Source organism: Toxotes jaculatrix, chromosome 14 (assembly GCF_017976425.1).
Source record: "Toxotes jaculatrix isolate fToxJac2 chromosome 14, fToxJac2.pri, whole genome shotgun sequence".
Lineage (NCBI taxonomy): Eukaryota > Metazoa > Chordata > Actinopteri > Toxotidae > Toxotes > Toxotes jaculatrix.
The window spans coordinates 19,397,758-19,416,827 of record NC_054407.1 but is presented as its reverse complement, the minus strand read 5'-3'; the positions used below and the strand labels follow the sequence as shown (position 1 = coordinate 19,416,827).

The 19,070-nt window shown below is 41.8% G+C and overlaps 1 protein-coding gene across 3 annotated transcripts in view; it reads left to right on the top strand.

The window, feature by feature from the left end:
- The window catches only part of LOC121193612 (receptor-type tyrosine-protein phosphatase F), a 157,770-nt gene that overhangs the window by 51,494 nt on the left and 87,206 nt on the right, over window positions 1–19,070 (top strand). For all 3 annotated transcript variants that reach the window (XM_041056006.1, XM_041056008.1, XM_041056005.1), the window contains exons 2-4: window positions 1,982–2,156; window positions 13,638–13,783; window positions 14,527–14,668. In XM_041056006.1, coding sequence (XP_040911940.1) covers window positions 2,057–2,156; window positions 13,638–13,783; window positions 14,527–14,668 — 388 coding nt within the window. In that variant the 5' untranslated portion in view covers window positions 1,982–2,056. The remainder of the gene's footprint in view (window positions 1–1,981; window positions 2,157–13,637; window positions 13,784–14,526; window positions 14,669–19,070) is intronic.

Sequence of the window (19,070 nt, the reverse complement as noted above, 5' to 3'; positions counted from 1 at the left end):
ACACAGAGGGAAGCTTTTTTTTTCCCAGAGGTTTTAAATTATTTTAACTGCACTTGTGGGTAAATTTCAAAAACCTACATGCAGGGAAGACAATAATACAGACTGATACAATCACAGCTTGAACTTTCACTGACAACAGATGATGTTTGGCTGCAAATAAATTCCTTAGCTGCAAGGTGCATTGCATCGGAAATTGGTTTAGTAGACTTGCTATAGCCCAGAGGCACATTCTTGTAAGTGACAAACACTAATGAAGAGCTATCCGTCAATGATACCTGTCTGCAACTGTGCCCAGGTGAGGCATTCCACACATAATTTTACTCAGCCATGCCTGCCTGTTCCTTTGCCAAGTGACTTGTCAGCAGAGGTTAAAGCAGAGCTCAAATGAAGAAAAGGAAACTCTTAAAATTTTGCTTTGCTAAGAACTCTACCTTAGGAGTGTTTCCTTTGGTCTTGTTTCACAAAGAAGGTGGTTGAAGAGGTGCCCAGTGTGTGTGTTTTTTTCAGTGTTTCCACATGCATTGAAAAAGCCTCATGAGTAATGGGCTGCTCAACACCTCCACAGGCTTAAGACTGGAAAGTTTTTTTTTTTTCCCTACAAGATACTGGAGGCATTGTGTTCCTGACACTCTAACTTATTTAGCTGAACTGAATAGACTAAAGCTGACCGGCCACCCAGCAAGCCCCAAGATATTCCACATTGTGAGCGTCTCCCTTTCTCTTTTCACAAATATCAGCAATCAGCATTGTTCGGTCACCACTATAAACTGGGCACTGAACGGACGAGCCGAGAAAGTTTTCAATTGCATTCCAATAGGCCGCTTTTAAAAGCTTTGTACAGAATCATTGTCAGGGAGCCCTTGAAGACAAAAGTAGGCTTACTTTAAAACTTTTCAAACTTTTCTCATTTTAGTTCTTTTTTTTTTTTTTCTGAAGTCCTCTGGAGATACTGCTTTAATTCCATCAAAAAAGAGATATCTATCCTTACCATATTGTGGTCTGCTTTACAGTGTTATGATTACTCATCACAGATGGCCACGGGCGAAAGAGTAGGGATAAGAAATTTAGTTAGCTCAATTTATGGGGATACACAGTTACTTTGTTTATAATAGCATTAGACGTTGAAACTGCAGGCTATAACAAACTTAAGGTCATATATCTAATTCTTATCAGTTGGCTTAGTCATTTCCTAAACTTAATCTAATTCCTAAAAAGACAAAGAGTCAGTGCTTGTGCAGATTACTTTGAGGGACAGCCCTTGTTTTTGTGTCTCCACCTACTACTTAAAACGATAGAACAGTGCTTTCTGTTTAATAGCTTGGCCAATTATGGCTAATTTGTGCTACACCTGCTGCTTCTTTGTCGTCCAATCGCGTCCTCCCTGGGCTGTGTTGTATCTTAAATGTTTATGCATGCATACATGTTGTCATTAAATGAGATCATGGCACTTTGTTGATTTGAGCCCATCTGGAAGACACAGTTTCAATTTCTTAATGGGGACCTTTAAGTGGGCGGTGGTCCTTAGGGAGCAGTGTTTAGGAGGTCCTCTGGGTTTTGAACTGATCCTCATTGTGAGAGAACGGCTGAGGAGCTTAATCTTGCGTCCTGACTTCCCCTTTGTTCCTCTTACTTTGTCCCATCATTTCTCTTTGTAGCACTGTACTGCATTTGTTTCCTAACTCTTCCGCTGATGTAGTTTGCGTGTTACATTCGCTTCACTTGTATTTTCCTCTGCCCCGAGCAGGATTTTGTTGTGGTTAGTGGGTGCCTTGTTGATCGCGACCAAAGATCCCCAGTGTTGTGTGCTGTTGTTTTCTTACAAGTATACAAAATTTCAGTTTCCTTTGCTTCTGCTCTGCGACTTGCTTTTGATATTTTTGCTTTACTGTGTCATTACGCTCATTCAAATATATGCAAATGTATGGTGAGTTTGAATACTAATGTTTCTGTACTCCTGTTCTGCATGTGTTTGCTCTCCCAGGTGTTAGTCTTTGATCCTGTCAGAGTGGGACGCGTCTAGCAGGGGACTGAGGAGGGAGCAGTGCCAACTTGGAACATGGTGCCTAATATTCACCTGGCAGTGCCCCTCCTGCCCAGAGGGGCGTTGCTGTTCCTGCTTCTTCTCAGCTGCGTGGTGTTCTCCTCTGTGGCAGACAGTAAGTAACCTCTTTCTTCACGTGAAGCCTCAAAAGTATTTTGATAGTAAGAGCATTTCAGCCCCTCATTCACATTTAGAGAAAATTACAGACAGTGGGAGCTTAAAAGTCAAATTCTTTGAGAATAATTCCAGGTTTATTGCCTTATCTAGTGATCAGCTGAACAAATGCACACTACGCACTCGTTCCTCTTTTAAAGGGAATGACAAGTTGAATTTAATCCACAGAGAATTCACAGAGAACAAGCTTTCTTGCTACGCAGCACATAGCTTTATATAAAAGAGAATATAGATTCTATTTACGTAGGGTGCCTTTCGTGGATTCCAGCGAACAAAAATAGCACCTCATCTAATGCATGTCCCCAAGTATAGAAAGCTTTAGCATCTGCACTAAAAATACGCGTACAGTGCAAGCGGTGAAGCTCCATCAGCCTCTGTTCTTGGCTGTCAATCTGAATGACGCTTTTGGCTGGAAGAAGGCGCTCAGAAAGATGTGTCACCATCGCTGCGCCTTTGGGTCTCGGGGGCAGTCAAGAGGTACTGCCCTGCCAAAGACGGGGTCAAGGACAGAATTAATTCAACACATGACCTCACCTATAGTGCTGTCATAGGGTCACTGTAATTCAATTATACCCCAACCCCTCCCATTCCCCCGCCCTACCACGCCAACTGCCCTGTCCTTTCATACATGGCTCCAATAGGATTTGTTTTTCTATACCCTTTGCCTTCTCTCACTCAGCCCTGTGTTATCATCTTTGTCTCTTGCGGAGTGTCTAGAGTTTTGCACAGTATAAGTGTGAACTTGACCTTACGGAAATGTTTTGCACTCCTGTCTTTTTTCGTGTGGTTTGGCAAGACTGCTCTTGCTGTGCTTGTAATGTGATCAGACCAAATCAGACCTTGACTGGAGCAGCAGTGGTCAAGTAAGACTAAAAAATGTTCCCCACGTTGCACTGAATTCATCCCTAGACTTCAAACACGGTGACATGTATTTGATTCGAGTCCACTGGTGATGCTTTTCATGTACACCCAAAAACTATTGTAGTGTATTACAATATGTCAGATCCCTCCAATGTTTTAAAGCAAACTCAGAATACTAACAATCACTGAAGAATTCAATAAAATATCATTAATTATCTTAAACAAAATAAATTAAATAACCGTAAGACAGTTTTTGGTCTGTAAATAATTGGCATAATACTTTTCTTGATGAAGTATTGTCAGTAATTCATTGAGTTGTTGTGCTCTATGTTTATTGTCATGATATGTTGTGTACCCATTCTCTTCTATGCCCTCATTTTAATTGCCACCAAGGGGATGAACAAAATTGATTCAACTGCATTTGCTTTTTAAAGATCGTCAAAAAAATAAATAAAAATGGTAATGTCAGGTGCGTTGAAGGTGCCAAGATATTATTTAAATGTGCTGAGTCTGTCAGATGCCCAGTGCAGAGTTTGGATGGGACCTTGCTTATTAAGCTGTGCTGCTATTGTGCCGTTTTTAATCTATATTGTGCAGATGCCCATATGCAAAGGCAGATATTAAGCAAATATGCAGGATTGCTGAAGTTATTTAAAGTTTTATAAGAACATATTGTTGCCATGTCATGGCTGTATTTACAGCATTTTATGGGCATGTTGCATATACACTCCATTTGTCAGATTTAAAGATGCACACACAGCTAGACACAGGCTGCTGGACAAAAAATGAATTGTGTTTTACCTTGTTAATTCTATAAACAATGGATTCATGTGGACAGTGTTCTACAGTATCTTTATTGTTGTAAATCTAGTCTTTTTGCGCTCTCCCCCTCTTTCTCTGAGAGCAAGACTGGCCTGGTCACTAATTTCAGTAATCATATCATTTACACATGAAAACACAGAACCAAGCGTTTTAATTAACAGACAAAGATACTGTGCTGTGACAAGCTAGCACAGGCAATTTTATTTTAATGTTATCATTAAACCAAAACACTGATACATGAATAAGGGACAGAAAAAAAATAATTTCAGCTAAAAAAGAACATAAAACAAATAATAACATACAGAAAAGCCTGGCTTTGGTCCAAGGTTAGCCTATAGTTGTAGCTTAATGAAAGCACACATGGGAAAAGTCCCAGACCTGCTATTACCAAAAGCAGTCTATGTCTGTAAAGCAAACAGACATAGAATTAAAATAAGACAGTTGGGGGGCAAAAATAACACCTACCACTAATGGCAGGGTTGTGTGCATGTGGTGCCTGTAATTTGTATGCAACTTACTTATGTGGACTTGATAGTCCTGGTTTGGATTTCCTGTATTACAGGGCAGACACCAGACAGATATTATAGGCGGGGTGCCATTCAATTTTCTGATTACATGGGTTCAGTCTGGTGTCCTTGTCTCCCCGTTGAAAAAGTTAAGCAAGCAAAGCAAGCACAGATGGCACACGCGTGAGACAGTGACAGCCGTGGAGCTTGGCCATCTCCTTACATTAAAAAACCTATAGTTTATTCCGCTCACAGTGCATTGTTTTGCTGATTTAGGATGGCTACATTTCAGAGGTTGTTGTCCTGTGGTTGGTTTGGCATAACACTCACGATGGCACAATTCATCATGATTTAGGAGCACAAATACAGTAAGCACACCACCAGCACTATCAGTGTTATAGCTCGGTGACATCATTCATCTTATAACGTCATTGAGTAGGCACACAATACAGTGTCCAAGTGCTGATCGCAGACGTCCCATCGATCCCCAGGGAGCTCAGCCTAATCAACCAGCTCTCCATACAGCCTCCTTGTACACAATAGGCCACCGGCTCACAAGGTCAGCCTCAAAGTCACACATGCCCAGCACTTAAATGTAATGGTTATCTTTTTGTAGTGCTGTCATTGTGAGTTATTTCAATGGCTTTAATAAGCTTTTGATGTATGTGTCTCCTCTGTGCCTCTCATGTTATAATCTTGGGTGGCTTTTCATGCGAGGTGTGGTAACACCACTGACGCCTCTTTAAGTTTAAAGTGACTTTTTATATCAAACCACTGTCTCATGCGACAGGCTTTTAGTGTCTTATTAGTATTCCCTTATGTACCAGCAATAGGTTAATTGCAGTTTCTTAGTTCTATTGGCAGTTTCTTAGCCATTGTGTTCTTTTATTGTCCAATTGTTAGACCACCAAGAGGTATCCCATGGGGCTGCTATGCAAAATATACATGGCTTTAGTCAGAATTATCCCCCAATAGCTGGTAATCTAACATATCTAAAGAGAATTTTGAGAACAAAAAAGTGCTTGAAACACCTCTGAAATGCACCTAAACCGTCATGTACTACTACTACATGAACCAAGGTCCTTAGATTGATTTGGCAATTTCTAAACCTACTTCTCTGGACTGATGTGATGGAAGTGCTAAACTGGTTTGGAAAGGGGTGGCCAGACGGGGGCGGGGGGGGGGGGGGGGCTGGAAATTGGATTGTACTTTTAAGTGTCCATATGGTCACCCAGTTCAAAAACTGACAGGGATAGAAATTGATTCTTTTTTAATTAAAAGTAACCATATCCGCCTTGGAGAGCCACTTGGAGAGTAATGCAGTTAACACACAGCTGTGGTCCACACACATCATACAGACAGACAGGGAGAGGCTGAGGTGCAGAGAAAGCTAAACAATAGAAAATGTGCTCTGTGAAAGAGGTGGGAGAAAGCAATATATGTGAGAAAAACATCTGCAAGATAAAGCGTCGGAGGAATGCAGTTTAGAGGCTGGAGAGATTCGATGGGAAGTTGTGTTCATAAGGCAGTGCAGCAATGTCAGAATGGAGGGAGGAGAGGGTCATCAGAGGTTAATGATGTGAGATTAATAGTTTAATTAGGGAGCTCAGTAGCAGGGCCAGAGGCAGTCACCCAAACCCTCTGCTGTGTCCCGGATTCGGCGATGCCACAGGATGACAAGAACCGCCAGTGTCCTTCCAGAAAAGGGCAGATCGAGAAAGACATTTTAAGTCTGTGTTCATAGTGACGGCTTTATTGACAAAAGACATTTCAATTTCTTACTGTCCTTTATAACTTATTTCTTAATACATTCTCACCTAATCTTAGGTTATATGAATTGGAATAATCTGGTATTAACATAGATTTGGAAAAATCGATGTGACAGATATTATGTGGGAAGTATTAGAAGCATTAAAGGATGCCCATACAGGTGTTTCGTCACATCCTGATCATTGATTGGACTGTGCTGAGACTGGAGAAATTCAAGATCACTGCCATTAAACAGGACATAATTGAATAGCTCATAGCCACATCACCACACACCCATGTATTGTTTACTTTTGGAGTATCCTCTAAGGTACATTTACAGGCATTTAACTCAGCCCAAACAGCCTGTGGACATGGAGCAGAATAAAACAGAGTCAGATCTCGAGTGGGATCTATTTCATGGGTAAATGGTCACCTTAACTTTCCAAAGATGCTAAATCATAAGGGAAGCAACAAAGAGCCTGCTGGTGCCCGTAAAGCCAGAATTTCTTTGTTGTTCCATGTCCCTACAGTAACATAATTTAATTTCCCCCTCAATTCTGGCTAGCAGAGAGTTGAATTACTTAAGACCTCTGGGCCATGTGGTTGAGAAGATGAGAACAATGGTAGGGGTTCTTTGTGGTCTCTGAGGAAGGGCTAATCTAGGGGAGGCAAATTAATGAGGTTAGTGGGGTCACAAGGGGGTGTGTGGTGATGGATGATGAGCTAACCCTAAATTGGGATCTCCGAAGAAGCTGGGTGCCATCTCAGCAGCTGAGCCCCTAACCCACCCCCTCCCGGGATCACTTAACATTTTCCCTTCATGGGTCTATTGATGAGAAGGTCTGAGCCAAGGTGACCATTGGACTTTACCCAGCACCATTAACAAAGCCACCCATCAGTTGCTTAGATCTTCTCTCTTACTCCCACAGCAACTTTACAGAGTGGTTTGGATTTCCATTACAAAGGTCTCACACTATTTGCTTTATTAAATATTCAAGCTGCATTCAAAATGTACTTTTTCCCTCTCCGTGTTTTGTTTTTGCGTGCGAGTGTCCCCAGGTTGACACTCTGCTACCCGCCCACACATGCCTTCAAATGCAGCAGTCAGTCGTCCTTCACGATTTCAAAATGGAAAAACACTTAGTTTCATGACAGTGTAAATGAGAACATTTCATCAAGTGAACTAAATGAACATTGGAGGTGATGTAGCCCGGGGTTATGCAGATGAGCTGTGCAGTTCGGCCGACACATTAGCTGGCTTGTCTTGTAGGTTAGGGCCACATGCCTCATAAAGAGCTTGTTCACTGGAGACCGGGAATGGTTTTGCATTTTACATTTGCATTGTCCGCATTGTGTTTCAGACTATACATCAGTTGCTTTCAGTTAATGATATGGTAAGTCTCCAACCTGCAAGCAATTATGGGTGTTAGCATTGAGAAAACGAAACTGTCAAACACATACTATGGTTTGCCCTCATTTTCTAACCATAGTTTTAAAACAGCATGGAGTTGTATATTTTTCCCTACACAATTGTACAACAAAAGTAGTTTCACTTAAGAAGGTATAACAAAGAAAACATAGTGCAGTGTCTGCCTTTATCTAATGTCTGTTAGCACTTTCCCTTAAGGAATGAGGTGAGTTTAAAGAAGCCACAGTTAGTGAGTCATCTTTGTCTAGATCTAGTTTGGGCGCCAGTTTAAATACCACAGGTAATATAAAACCTCAGACTCCCAATCGTGTGATACCAGGAACACCCACATCCTCACCATCTAAAAGCACACAATGAAGTGTTTATTCTCCTATGTTTTTTAAACAGTTGCTGTAAATGCCCACTTCCAGGCACTGGTCACCAAGGCACATTGTGGTTTTCTTTTCTTCTGTTTCACCCAAATGTCATGTACTGACTGACAGACGAGAAGAGAGAGAGAGAGAGAGAGAGAGAGAGAGAGAGAGAGAGAGAGCAGACTTGAGAGATTCCTCCCTCTTTCATAATCGGCTTGAGAAGATGAAAGCCATTACATTAATGTTGCTCACACTGGGAAGAGAGGAGTGAAGGGTAATTGCACTTAGAGTTCTTGTTCTTCTCCACTGTCTTGAATAATTCACAGAAGGCTTGAAGGCCTGATAGAAAGCCCGTCTTCGTGGTCTACTGGTTATTGAAAGTTTGATGTTTTTCTTTTTCCCTTTTTCTTCTATAGGTTTAGACATTTTGTTTTAAGTACGGTATCTCAGTGATGATGAATCACATTTCTCTTGTGATTTCTCTGAACTTGTGATAAAGCTTATAAAGCTCCATCAATCTTCGGACACTACACTATCAGTTTCAAAAGCATTTCTTTGGTTTCTGTGTCATCATAAGTGAATGCAGTGTGAACTGACTGTTAATGAGTGGGAGAGGATAGTGCACAGAAACTAGACAATCCAGAAAAAACCTGTACAAACATGGGGAAGAATGAGCCAGCTCCACCCATACCGGTCTTGGTTGGATTTGAAACCAGGATGTTCGTGTTAGGAGGCGACAATATTAGACCCTGAAGCTTTGTGTCACACAAAATTTAGGCTGAAGATATGTTCGCCATAAAAACAACCATACTGTGTCTCACTCTCCATACAATATATATGTTTAGCTAGTTCACAGCAAGGGCAACGGTATGGTGTGATTGCTGCAGCAAGAGTAAGTGAAAGCTGATGGACGACTGTGCTGTGAATGGTGCAATGACAATCGCATCGCTCTTTATAATTCTGTATAATGTGATCTCAATTTGACAGATTTGGAAGATTAAAATTTAAAAACTGGATAATAAAAATAAATCATCTTGACCCTGAAACACATGGACCAAGGAGGGATAATTTTCATATTATTCAGTCCTAAGGTCCCTCCACATAAATTGTAATGTGCAGTGTACATGTGTCATTTGGAAAACAAATAACGCAATGCTCCTTGGTGTTCAGCTGTAAAACAGAAGTGCAGATAGCAAACATTATGTTTATTGGTTTAAACAAACAGCCTGAAGTGCAGTTGACTTCAGCAGGGTAAATAACTTGCAGGGGAGGCAGCTTTATATGGAATTAATTGCAAACAAGTTGCCTGCTAATGGCCAGAAAAGTCCTTAATGGAAGTGTTCCATTAAAACAACCAGTGCTGATGCCATCAGACAAATTCCCACTAAGTGTTGCCTCATGAAAATGATAACTTGCTAATCCATTATTAATAAGAATTAATGGTTTTCTCTCTGCCGCGTGCGTATCGATCCCTGATACTCTACACTACAGAGTAGCTCTCATTGGGCACTCTAGCAGGCTTGGGAATACACTAATTGTTAGCCACACAAGAGCCATTTGCATGAGTCTCCCTGCTGTCTCTGCATTTATTACGAGCCATGCTCTGAGGCCCCCGACAAGGAAAAAAGAAAAACTGTATAGCTACTTAGAAAAATATCATACAGCGCTTTGTGTGTCAGTGTGTGTGTGACCACTTGAATGGGAAAGTGGCCCCAGACTTTTGCACTCCATTGTATGTATGTTTTTGTAAATCCTTTTTCTATTTTATCCGGTCTATTAAAAGCTCGCCTCTGTTCTTGTCCTAAAATATGACCCATATTCATTAGTTTATTCTTCAGCCCATTTTCTTGTGTGTCCTTGACAAAGTCATTTACTGTTTACTGTGCATTGACAGTTGCTCCTGATCATCTGTCCCCTGAGGTCTGGCTACTAACTAATAAAACTTCTGTAGCAACACTGGAGTTTCATCTCTTTAATGACCCCAAACCCTACAGATACTGCTGAAGGCATTAGGTTAACTGAGAGAAGCTGTTTAATCCCCCACACACAGAGCAATCAGCAGCCTCCAGGCTCCCTCTGTGCTGTCTAAACCACAATCTATGCAGATTTGTCAATAGCCCGCTCTGTGGGTCAAATTTAAATTTCACGTCAAAAGGGCACCCATATATGCATATTTGTGATATGTGAGAATACACCTGTTTCACGCACACACTACAGCACAAATGCAGAATATTATGAATTACTTCTAACAAGTACTGCTAGATTAACCTAGCACTACTTTGTGTTAAGTTTTAAAACATTAGGCGTTAAATGGGTTTGCATTAATTTCCCTAATAACACTATGATTTGTTTGATAATCAGTTTCTGTCAGGGTGTGTGGCGTACAAGAAACACCTTGTTAGTCCCACAAAATAAGAGGAGAAAAATTTAAGGTTTTCACTGGTGTGTAATGTTTTTTGCTTTGATTAATTCTCTTATTCCATTCATTAGTTGTAACATGAAAGCCTTTTTTTGCGCTAGTAACAGAAAATGTGTGTTTTTTTTTTTCTCAAGGACCAGCCGTGCAGTTGTGTACAGAAACACTCTTTTGCATGTGGATCACTTTTTTTGATCTTTCTGGTGCATTAATTTGGCAATTAAATCCAGTAGTTTGAATGACTGACTTGTAATCCAGATATGTGTGTCTGCTTAGATTTTGACTAAGACAGCCAAGTTTAAATTTTGACATGTTAGTTGCTGTAATTAGAGTAAGGCCAAGAGTTGATAACCTCAACTCTGAAACCCCGGCAACTTGCAACCAATACTGGGCCTGATAGTTAGTGCAACTCGTTCTACGCATTTCCAGCGAGAAAGGAGCATGCGTTAAAGCTTTGTGTGTCAAGATAGGAGTTTTGAATGCGATGTATCAAAGCTTAGAGAGAGTGCAGCTCAAAGCTTGCAGTCACTGGCAGAGAGAAGGATTTGCATAGGTAGGCTTATGTGTTTTCCACCTCGTCCCTGCCATTGTTTTCATGTGACAACTGCCTGACAGCCAGGAAAATGGGACACAGGCAGAGAAAAAAGGGTCGAGTCTGGATTTTGTCTCTCTAAGAAAAGAACTGACAAACCGAACAGTTCAATATCCTCACCCGCCAGCGGTGGCACAGTGATGGAGGAGCGCTGCAGAGTCTCAGTCCAAAAATAAAAGCCTCTGCCCCTTCTTTGGTGTGTGTTAGGACCACTATTAACCCTGTCCATAAGTCAGGGGTTTGGAACCCTTTGGAGATTCTGTGACTGAATGCTTGGTGAGTCCTGGATTAACAATGGACTTCTCAGAATTTGCCAAAGTTTCGCCTTAGAGTCACAGGTCAACTATCGAAATTCAGGGGAAGCTTGTTTAAGAGGATTATTATGGGAAAATCTCAGCGAGGGCCAGTTTACCCTTTTCCTTCACTTATCCCTAAAAATCCTTATGATTTCTAACATCCAGTGGTTCCTCGCTTAAATGTTTGTGGCAGTGCACAAGCTTACATCTTTTAATTTGAAGCATGTGCTGAGAACTGTTTAATGCTGCGTGATCCTCCCTCTTAGCAACACAGTGAAAAGCCCTCACATCAACTTAAAGGCAACTGTTATGGACAGATGTTAGCAGGAACTCTTTGAAGTCAGAACGGTGATAATCAGGTCTCGAGGATTCCAACTCACCACCCATGCACGCACTGATGCATGCTCAGGCACACACTCTTAAGAGCTTATCAGGTTTGAATCATTAGCACCGCTGCTGCCGGCATGTGTGCCACAGCCACATTCACAAGCTGTAGAAAAGGATTTATTACTGTGCTTTTGGAGTCTAAATCTTGTCCCGTGGAGAACCAGGAGGAAAATATCATTCATATGTCAGGTGGGATTAGGTACTGTGAAGGGGTCACAGGTCACAGATGGATGGATGGATGTGTTTGATTACGGCGCATCACCAAGCACGCACATATGCCTAGTCACACACTACACTGCAGTGCAATACATTTGAACTTAGCACTGTTCCGTAAAATGCTGTGGAGTTTATGGTATTTTTAATTGTTATTGTTTGCGAATCATGACTGGCTTTAAAAGACCATATTAGCTTCCGTTTCGCTGATTTGACAATTATGTGACAGCGACTTCCTGTCATAAAACAGTTTACTTTAAGAATAAATTATATCAGATGGAAACTTGCGCTTTACTTTTTAAAGCTGTGATGAGATGGTATCTCTCAGTGCATCCCTGCTGTTATCTGTCTTGTCATTTGAGATCACATGTGACGCCCAACTGCAACTTGAGTGGTCAGTGGAGGCACACGCACGCGAGGTGCAAATTCCAGTTGTACACTGTTATGTTTCTTGAAGAAAGCTCGTCTGCAGAGGTGTCCTCGAGCAAGGACAGTCAGCACCGCAGCTCTTTCTGTAGCCAAGTGAGGGCAGAGGGTGATGATATAACAGGTAGACCCGAAGAATGTGCTCACTAAAGGTCTCATCCATATCAGAACCTGGTACAATGTTATGCTAACTAGATATTGACCCCCACACCCCACCTCCTCCCAGCAACGTTATAATAGAACACATAAAAAAGAAAAGAAGGGTGGCAGCCATTGCTGGATTTTCCCCAGCGTGTGCTCAGTGAGGGAAGGCTTGCGTCTCCTCTGTGTACACAGCATCATGATTCACCCGTTTGTGTGCGTCTCCACGGAGCGGTCTCTTCGCCATCACTGTGGTTTAGGTGTTCCCCACCTCCCTCTTTAATGACTCTGGAGATGAAACAGAAGCTGACAAAGCTGGTAATAGGGACAGCGAGTTATGTTGTTGAAGCCAGACTCGTGTTATGCACATCTGAGGCTGTAAATAAACATAATGCTTAAAGCATGGCTGCCATAGCATGGTGCAAAGGTGTGCTCGTTGTAGCATCCTGTCAGTTCAGACGGGCTGTCGCAGAAACAAGCTCTCCATTGTCCAACGAACAATGTTGATGGGTGTGGTGCTCGGTAAAAACACCCTGAAAGTAAACACGGGAACCACGGTTAGAGGTGTTCTGTAAGGTAGTCCGCTGTGTTGTTATGAACACACATTATTTAGGAATGTTCAAAGAGATTACAGAATCAAAACACAGTAGAAGACTTGTTTGGATTTTAGGACATGCTAGCTAGTTATCTATATGTATTGCCGTTACTATACACAAAGCCAACAATGAAAAAAATCCACACAGGTCTTGTTGTTTTGCACATCTTCAGCTCAGTCATGGGAGAAACATCCCTTCTTTGTGTGTCTGACTGGAACTGTCTCATGCTGAATGTCTTACTTTTGTTTTCACACCATTTGAAACAGGGCAAAGTTTGTCGCTAAGAAACAATGAAGTTGCAGTCATATGAATTGAACATGAGGGACTTTGTTAAACCCATTAGTTAATGGGAAATAATCAGATAAACTCACATTCTTCCCCAAAATGTCAGCAAGATGCTTGTAAATTAGAAACTTTGGGAGTTAATCAGGTTATTTAACAATCCAAAAGCAAATTTGTGGCTTAGAGGGCATTAAAACCAAATTTTCCATGCTGACGTGACTGGCACAGGCACTAACATCACCTTCACCTCTCCCCCTCCCTTCTGCTCCTTGCCTCTCTCCCTCTTTCCCTGTCACTGACTTCTTTCCCTCCTTCTCCATTTCCCTCTGCCCCCTTTGCTCCCTCCTCCTCAGGCTTGCCAAGTTTCGTCAAATCCCCAGAGGACCAAACGGGTATCTCAGGGGGAGTCGCATCGTTTGTGTGCCAGGCCACCGGGGAGCCCAAACCCAGAATCACCTGGATGAAGAAAGGCAAGAAAGTCAGCTCCCAGCGCTTTGAGGTGAGCACACGTGTGACTTTCAAATCTCTGAACATTTCCATACACAGCCACGTGTACACACATAAATCCACACATGCATGCACGCTTGCAACATTTACACAAAGTATACTCTCTCACAGCACATACAATCGGTTGCCCTGTTGCTGAGCATCACACCATCTCTTCCCTTCTCCAAGCAAGACCAGACAGGCTTCCCTTCTCTTTAATCTCCTTCCATCTTGATTTATGCAGTCCGCTTCATCTCTAAGTCTTCTCACACCCTCGTCCTTCCCCTTCAGTTCCTCAGCTCCACCATCTCTGGCCACACATCCCCTTGATGTATTACTTGCTGTATTGTAACTTGCCCTGTTTCTGACCAGCGTTGCCTCTGTAACATAATGTAGCCATGGTAGCTGAGGGGACTATTGGTTTATGCTCCCTTGATATAATCCTTGTTGTGGTTCTGCTGTGCATCAGTGTTTTTGGATTTGATTTCACGTTATCGTTCACTCTTAACATCACGACTGAACGACAGATTTATATTCTACTTCTGAAAAATTACATTTTGCCGAAGGACATGAAAATAAGCTTTTCAGAAACTGATAAAGCTGCAAAACCAACAAATGTTCAGTATTTTCTCAGGAAAACTGTAATCGGACAGTAAAATTTGATGTTATTTATAAATTGCATTAAAGTGATATCCATGGAAAAGAGGCCCCTAAAAATAACATTCCTGCCCTTTTGCTTTGCTCTGGTTCTCCCAGGTGATTGAGTTTGATGACGGCTCGGGCTCCGTACTGCGGATCCAGCCACTGCGCACACACAGAGATGAAGCCATTTACGAGTGCACAGCCACCAACAGTGCTGGCGAGATCAACACCAGTGCCAAGCTTACAGTGCTTGAAGGTAAGATAAGTCTATTTTTTTCGCTCAGTTTCCCTCTCCATCTTGCCTTCTCTCTCACACATTTCCTTAACCCCTTCTTGCTTTACTGCTTATGCTGGTTTTAAAGCTTTAAAATTTTCATTCCGATATTTTGTGTTTTGTGTTTCCCATCATAATACACACATAAACATTTGATAATTCTAAGGATTCCTGGCATTGGTAGTGCCTTGGATCAGCAGATATACCTAAATGTAAAACTAAGCTAAAAGATTCAGCAACAGTTCAGCAATTCGGCAAATGTATGACGTGCAGTCTAGTTATATTGTGAGAAATATTTGCCATTTATTGGCTATAATCCTACTTCCTCTCTCAGTGAGTCCCTTAATGGCTGATGGCTAAAATGTGACTTAAATAAAAGTTTATAAGTCAGCGATGAACTGCCTATCCTGAGAACTTTAAGAAAAATCCTCCACATGAACCTTTAAACAGTTTTTAGAGTGTTTTCCACATACAGGGCTATCCTCCATGCCTGCAGGCTAGTTTTGACATCCTTGGACCTCCATCATCCTCTCACCCATAGAGTTAGTGTATGTGATTTATGTGGACAGAAGTTCTGCACCTCTCCCTGCTCAGCCTTACATATCACTGAGCTGCAAGTGTGAATGTTTTCTTTAATTGATTGTAATTTTGTCATGTGGGTGCTAGTCTCTGCAGGAGTTGATTTCATTAGAAACTTTCAAGAAAGAAGCTCCAGAGCTAGCCAGCGGGAGGATTAAGGCTGTCCATAGCCATTACACTGGCATTAAAGCAGATCCCCTCTCATTCAAATACAGCAGTTCCATCCCCTGTTTGAATCCCATCTTTCTTACACCCACCCTTCCTTTTTTCTCTGTCCTCGCTGATTTGATGATATCATAGGCTGGGCTTGCGTAATCTTCCCGAAGGGACTTTTCTCCTGCGCAAAGAAAGCTTTTCTTTCTAACCCTCCTTTGCACCGTGTCGTGAGGAATGCTGTTGCCTGCGCAAACAAACAACGCTAACGTGACACGCAGCGCACATGAATGAGATGAGATTAATCACGGTGTTAGTGTTGGGGGGCAAAATAGGATGCGAAGTTCGGATTCCGTCAGTAAGTGGAATAAAAAGACAGACAACAGTCTTACTCAACAGTGAGCAGCTGCTTTCACCAGCAGACGTGCTTTGCATGAAGTCGCCTTCCCTCTGTTATCCTGTGCTCAGTGGTCTAGCTGCTAACCTCTGAGTCAAGTACCACACAGACACATGCTGTAGGATGCACGCTTTTATTTACAGGGCTTTACTACTACACATTCACTGCAGGCACCTTCAGCATGGGGTGGGAACCAGACCTTTAACTACCGCCAGACCTTAAACCGGTCAGTGTTTTTGGCTTGAACCACATGTGCAGGTGCAGGTTTTATACAATATTTAAATTTACTATGAAATGAAAGGTTACATTTTCACAATGGTTGCTATTTCCTTTTCATACTACAAACCTATTTAAAGCCGCATTAAGCAGTGTTCTCTATGATAATCATCACCTGAGCCTGCACCTCTACACAGAGATGAGCCACTTTAAGCTCATTGTTTTGGCCTGACAAACCAAAACAATGAAGATTCATAAAAAACTGTGGGCAGCTGCTCTCAGCCTACAAGCTCAAGCAAGCCAGTTCTACGCTACCTGCTCAGAGTGAAATGGCAGACAGCCAAAGTAAACGAGTGGCTGGTGAAGCTGAAGTCTTTGTGGAACCTTTGGCAAGACAAAGAGAGACAGATATTTATTTCTGAAACCAGGACTCCAATACAATGATGCCAGGTTATTTTGTATGTGTTGGGAGTAAGCAACCTGCCAGAACTGATAATGATAACCTTATAAGCTGATAGCAATTTGTTGCCGTAATATGATTTTTTAAATAATAATAGAAGTTAGGCATACAGTTTACAGTACATTTGATGCAGTCTAGTTGACAGTCATAGTGTTTAATTAAGTGTTCATTAGCATACATTGAGATAAGATAAGATACACCTTTATTAGTCCTACAAAGGGGAAACTGCAACCCTCACAGCAGGAAAGAGACAGATTCAGACACCCAGAATACACTAAAAAATATAATGACTTAAGATTTACCAGAGCAAAAAAAAATTTAAAAGACTAACAAAGCCAAGAAATATATTTTTTGTAAATTTTTTGATAACCTTCCAGTGTGTTAATGCAGCTCCAGTGGCTGGTAAAGAACAAAACCACACATCATATTTAATCAAAATAACTCCTTGAATCTGCTCATTCCGAACCCTGAGGATGTGCTGGACAACTTAGAGTGTGTACATACATGCACATACACACATTCATGCATATTCACCGACAGAAACACACTCAGTACAAACACACACACACAATCACACACCCTCGCGGAGCATTGTCGTCAGTTGGGCTCTATTTTTAGACTATTGTTTGTAGCCTAGTGATACATCAAGTTCATATCAGCAGCACAACACAAGAAAACACTGGGGCAGCACCAAACAGACGGAGACTAATGATCCTCCTCCTTAATGGGCCGTTGGTAGCCTGAAGGTTTGAGTAGTCGGTGTCACGTCAGAATGTTGCTGTTTCGAATCTTGGACCAGATGATAAAATCTGGAGAAAGCAACCAGGAAAAGGTAGCTCTCCAGATGTGTGTGTGTGTGTAAAGAAAAATAAAGCTGAGGAAAAACATGCAACAACTTCATGAGCAAAAACATCCTATTTTTCATTCCAAAAGAAAAGCCCCCCCCCCACCCGATGATTTAAAGTACATGTGACTTTGCATCCACACAAAGTTGTCATAATACATTGAACACCCCCATCCAAAGAGGCAGTAAGAATGGTGAAGTCATTATACCACTAAGTCGATCTGGATTATAGGTTTTAGCCGAGCAAAGGAAGGTCGAGAATTAATTATGATTATTTCATATACTGGCTCTTTATTTTGTTATGCCAATCCTGCAAAATATGGATTATGACAGTCATACTGCCGCAGCTTTACACGTGTTTTCATTATGCTTAGAGAAAGGCTGTAGTGTATAAAGGGACATACCAAGTTTCAGAAGTGCGCTATAGTGTCTGCATCAATTGCTTGTGGTTTTTAATCTAATTCAGTACATCTGTGTTAATTTTGTGTCACTATTGCCAACTGCTTATGTAACACCACTTCAAGAAATCCCTTCATGGGATTTCTTTTTGCATAGAAACACTTGTGAAGTGTCAAAATTAACTTCTCTGGCAGTTAATGCTCTTTCTGAGTCTTTGTGGTTGTCAAACCCAACTTTGTATTGAAAAGTCAGGTTGTATATAAATTGACTGCTTGTCATACTGGACCTGTTCTCAGATTTGGTGACAAACGGTCCCTCTCTCTTTTACTTGACCTGAGCAGATGTTTGGAGTTGGGGCTGTCACTGTATGGTATGGCCTGTCGCTCACCTGCGTGGAGCTGCTAAGGCATGTTTTCACACCAGCCGAGTCGGACTTTAGCACTTTTGCAGTCATGAGTCTCGAGTCACTCTGTAATTCTGTCACGCTGTAACAGCCCTGCTCTTTGTTTGTGGCAGTTCTCACGCCCCCGCTCCAGAGGTCTCCCCACTGAGACTTACATATAGGCCCAAAGTCAGCTCAACCATTCCTCAATGAGTGTGTGAGAGAGAGAGACACACACACACACATACAAGAGTGGTAGAATGAAAAGTATAGTTGTGGTCCTTATTGTTTCACACTGCTATAATCATCTTATTCTCACTGTTATGTCTTGAATAATTGCATAGACTTTGTGTGTGTGTGTGTGTGTGTGTGTGTGTGTGTGTGTGTGTGTGTGTGTGTGTGTGTGTGTGTGTGTGTGTGTGTGTGTGTGTGTGTGTGTAAGAGAGAGACAGAGTTAGTCAGCTGTGTGCAGGTCTGACCTGTATGGATAAATAATGATGCAGACGATGCTGAGGCCAGAGGGAGAGGTGTGACGGAGAAATATTGTTGCCGTCAGTCTTTAATGTCTCTTCCCCCTTCTGTTACTTCTGTTTCTGCCCTCTTGTCTCTATAATTTTTATTTCTATGTATCTGCTCCTCACTCTGTTCCATCCCTGTGTTAAACATAGTGGACAGTGTGGTGTTGGTGGTGGTTTAATGTTGCAAGGTAGTATAGAGAGATGACCAGAGGGAACAATGACTCATTACTTGGGTAACGATGCCCATGTTCTGACCTTGAGCGCCCCTCTTGAATTGAACTGCCTCAGTAAATGTCCAGGTAAATGGTGCTTGTCTCGGTGATGTATGAAATAAACTACTGCTGGCCAGAAAAGACATCTCAGCTCACAACATCAGTCTTAAAAGCAGTGGGCTGCCACTTCTCCATGTCAAGGCAATAGTTCATATTTTCATCGC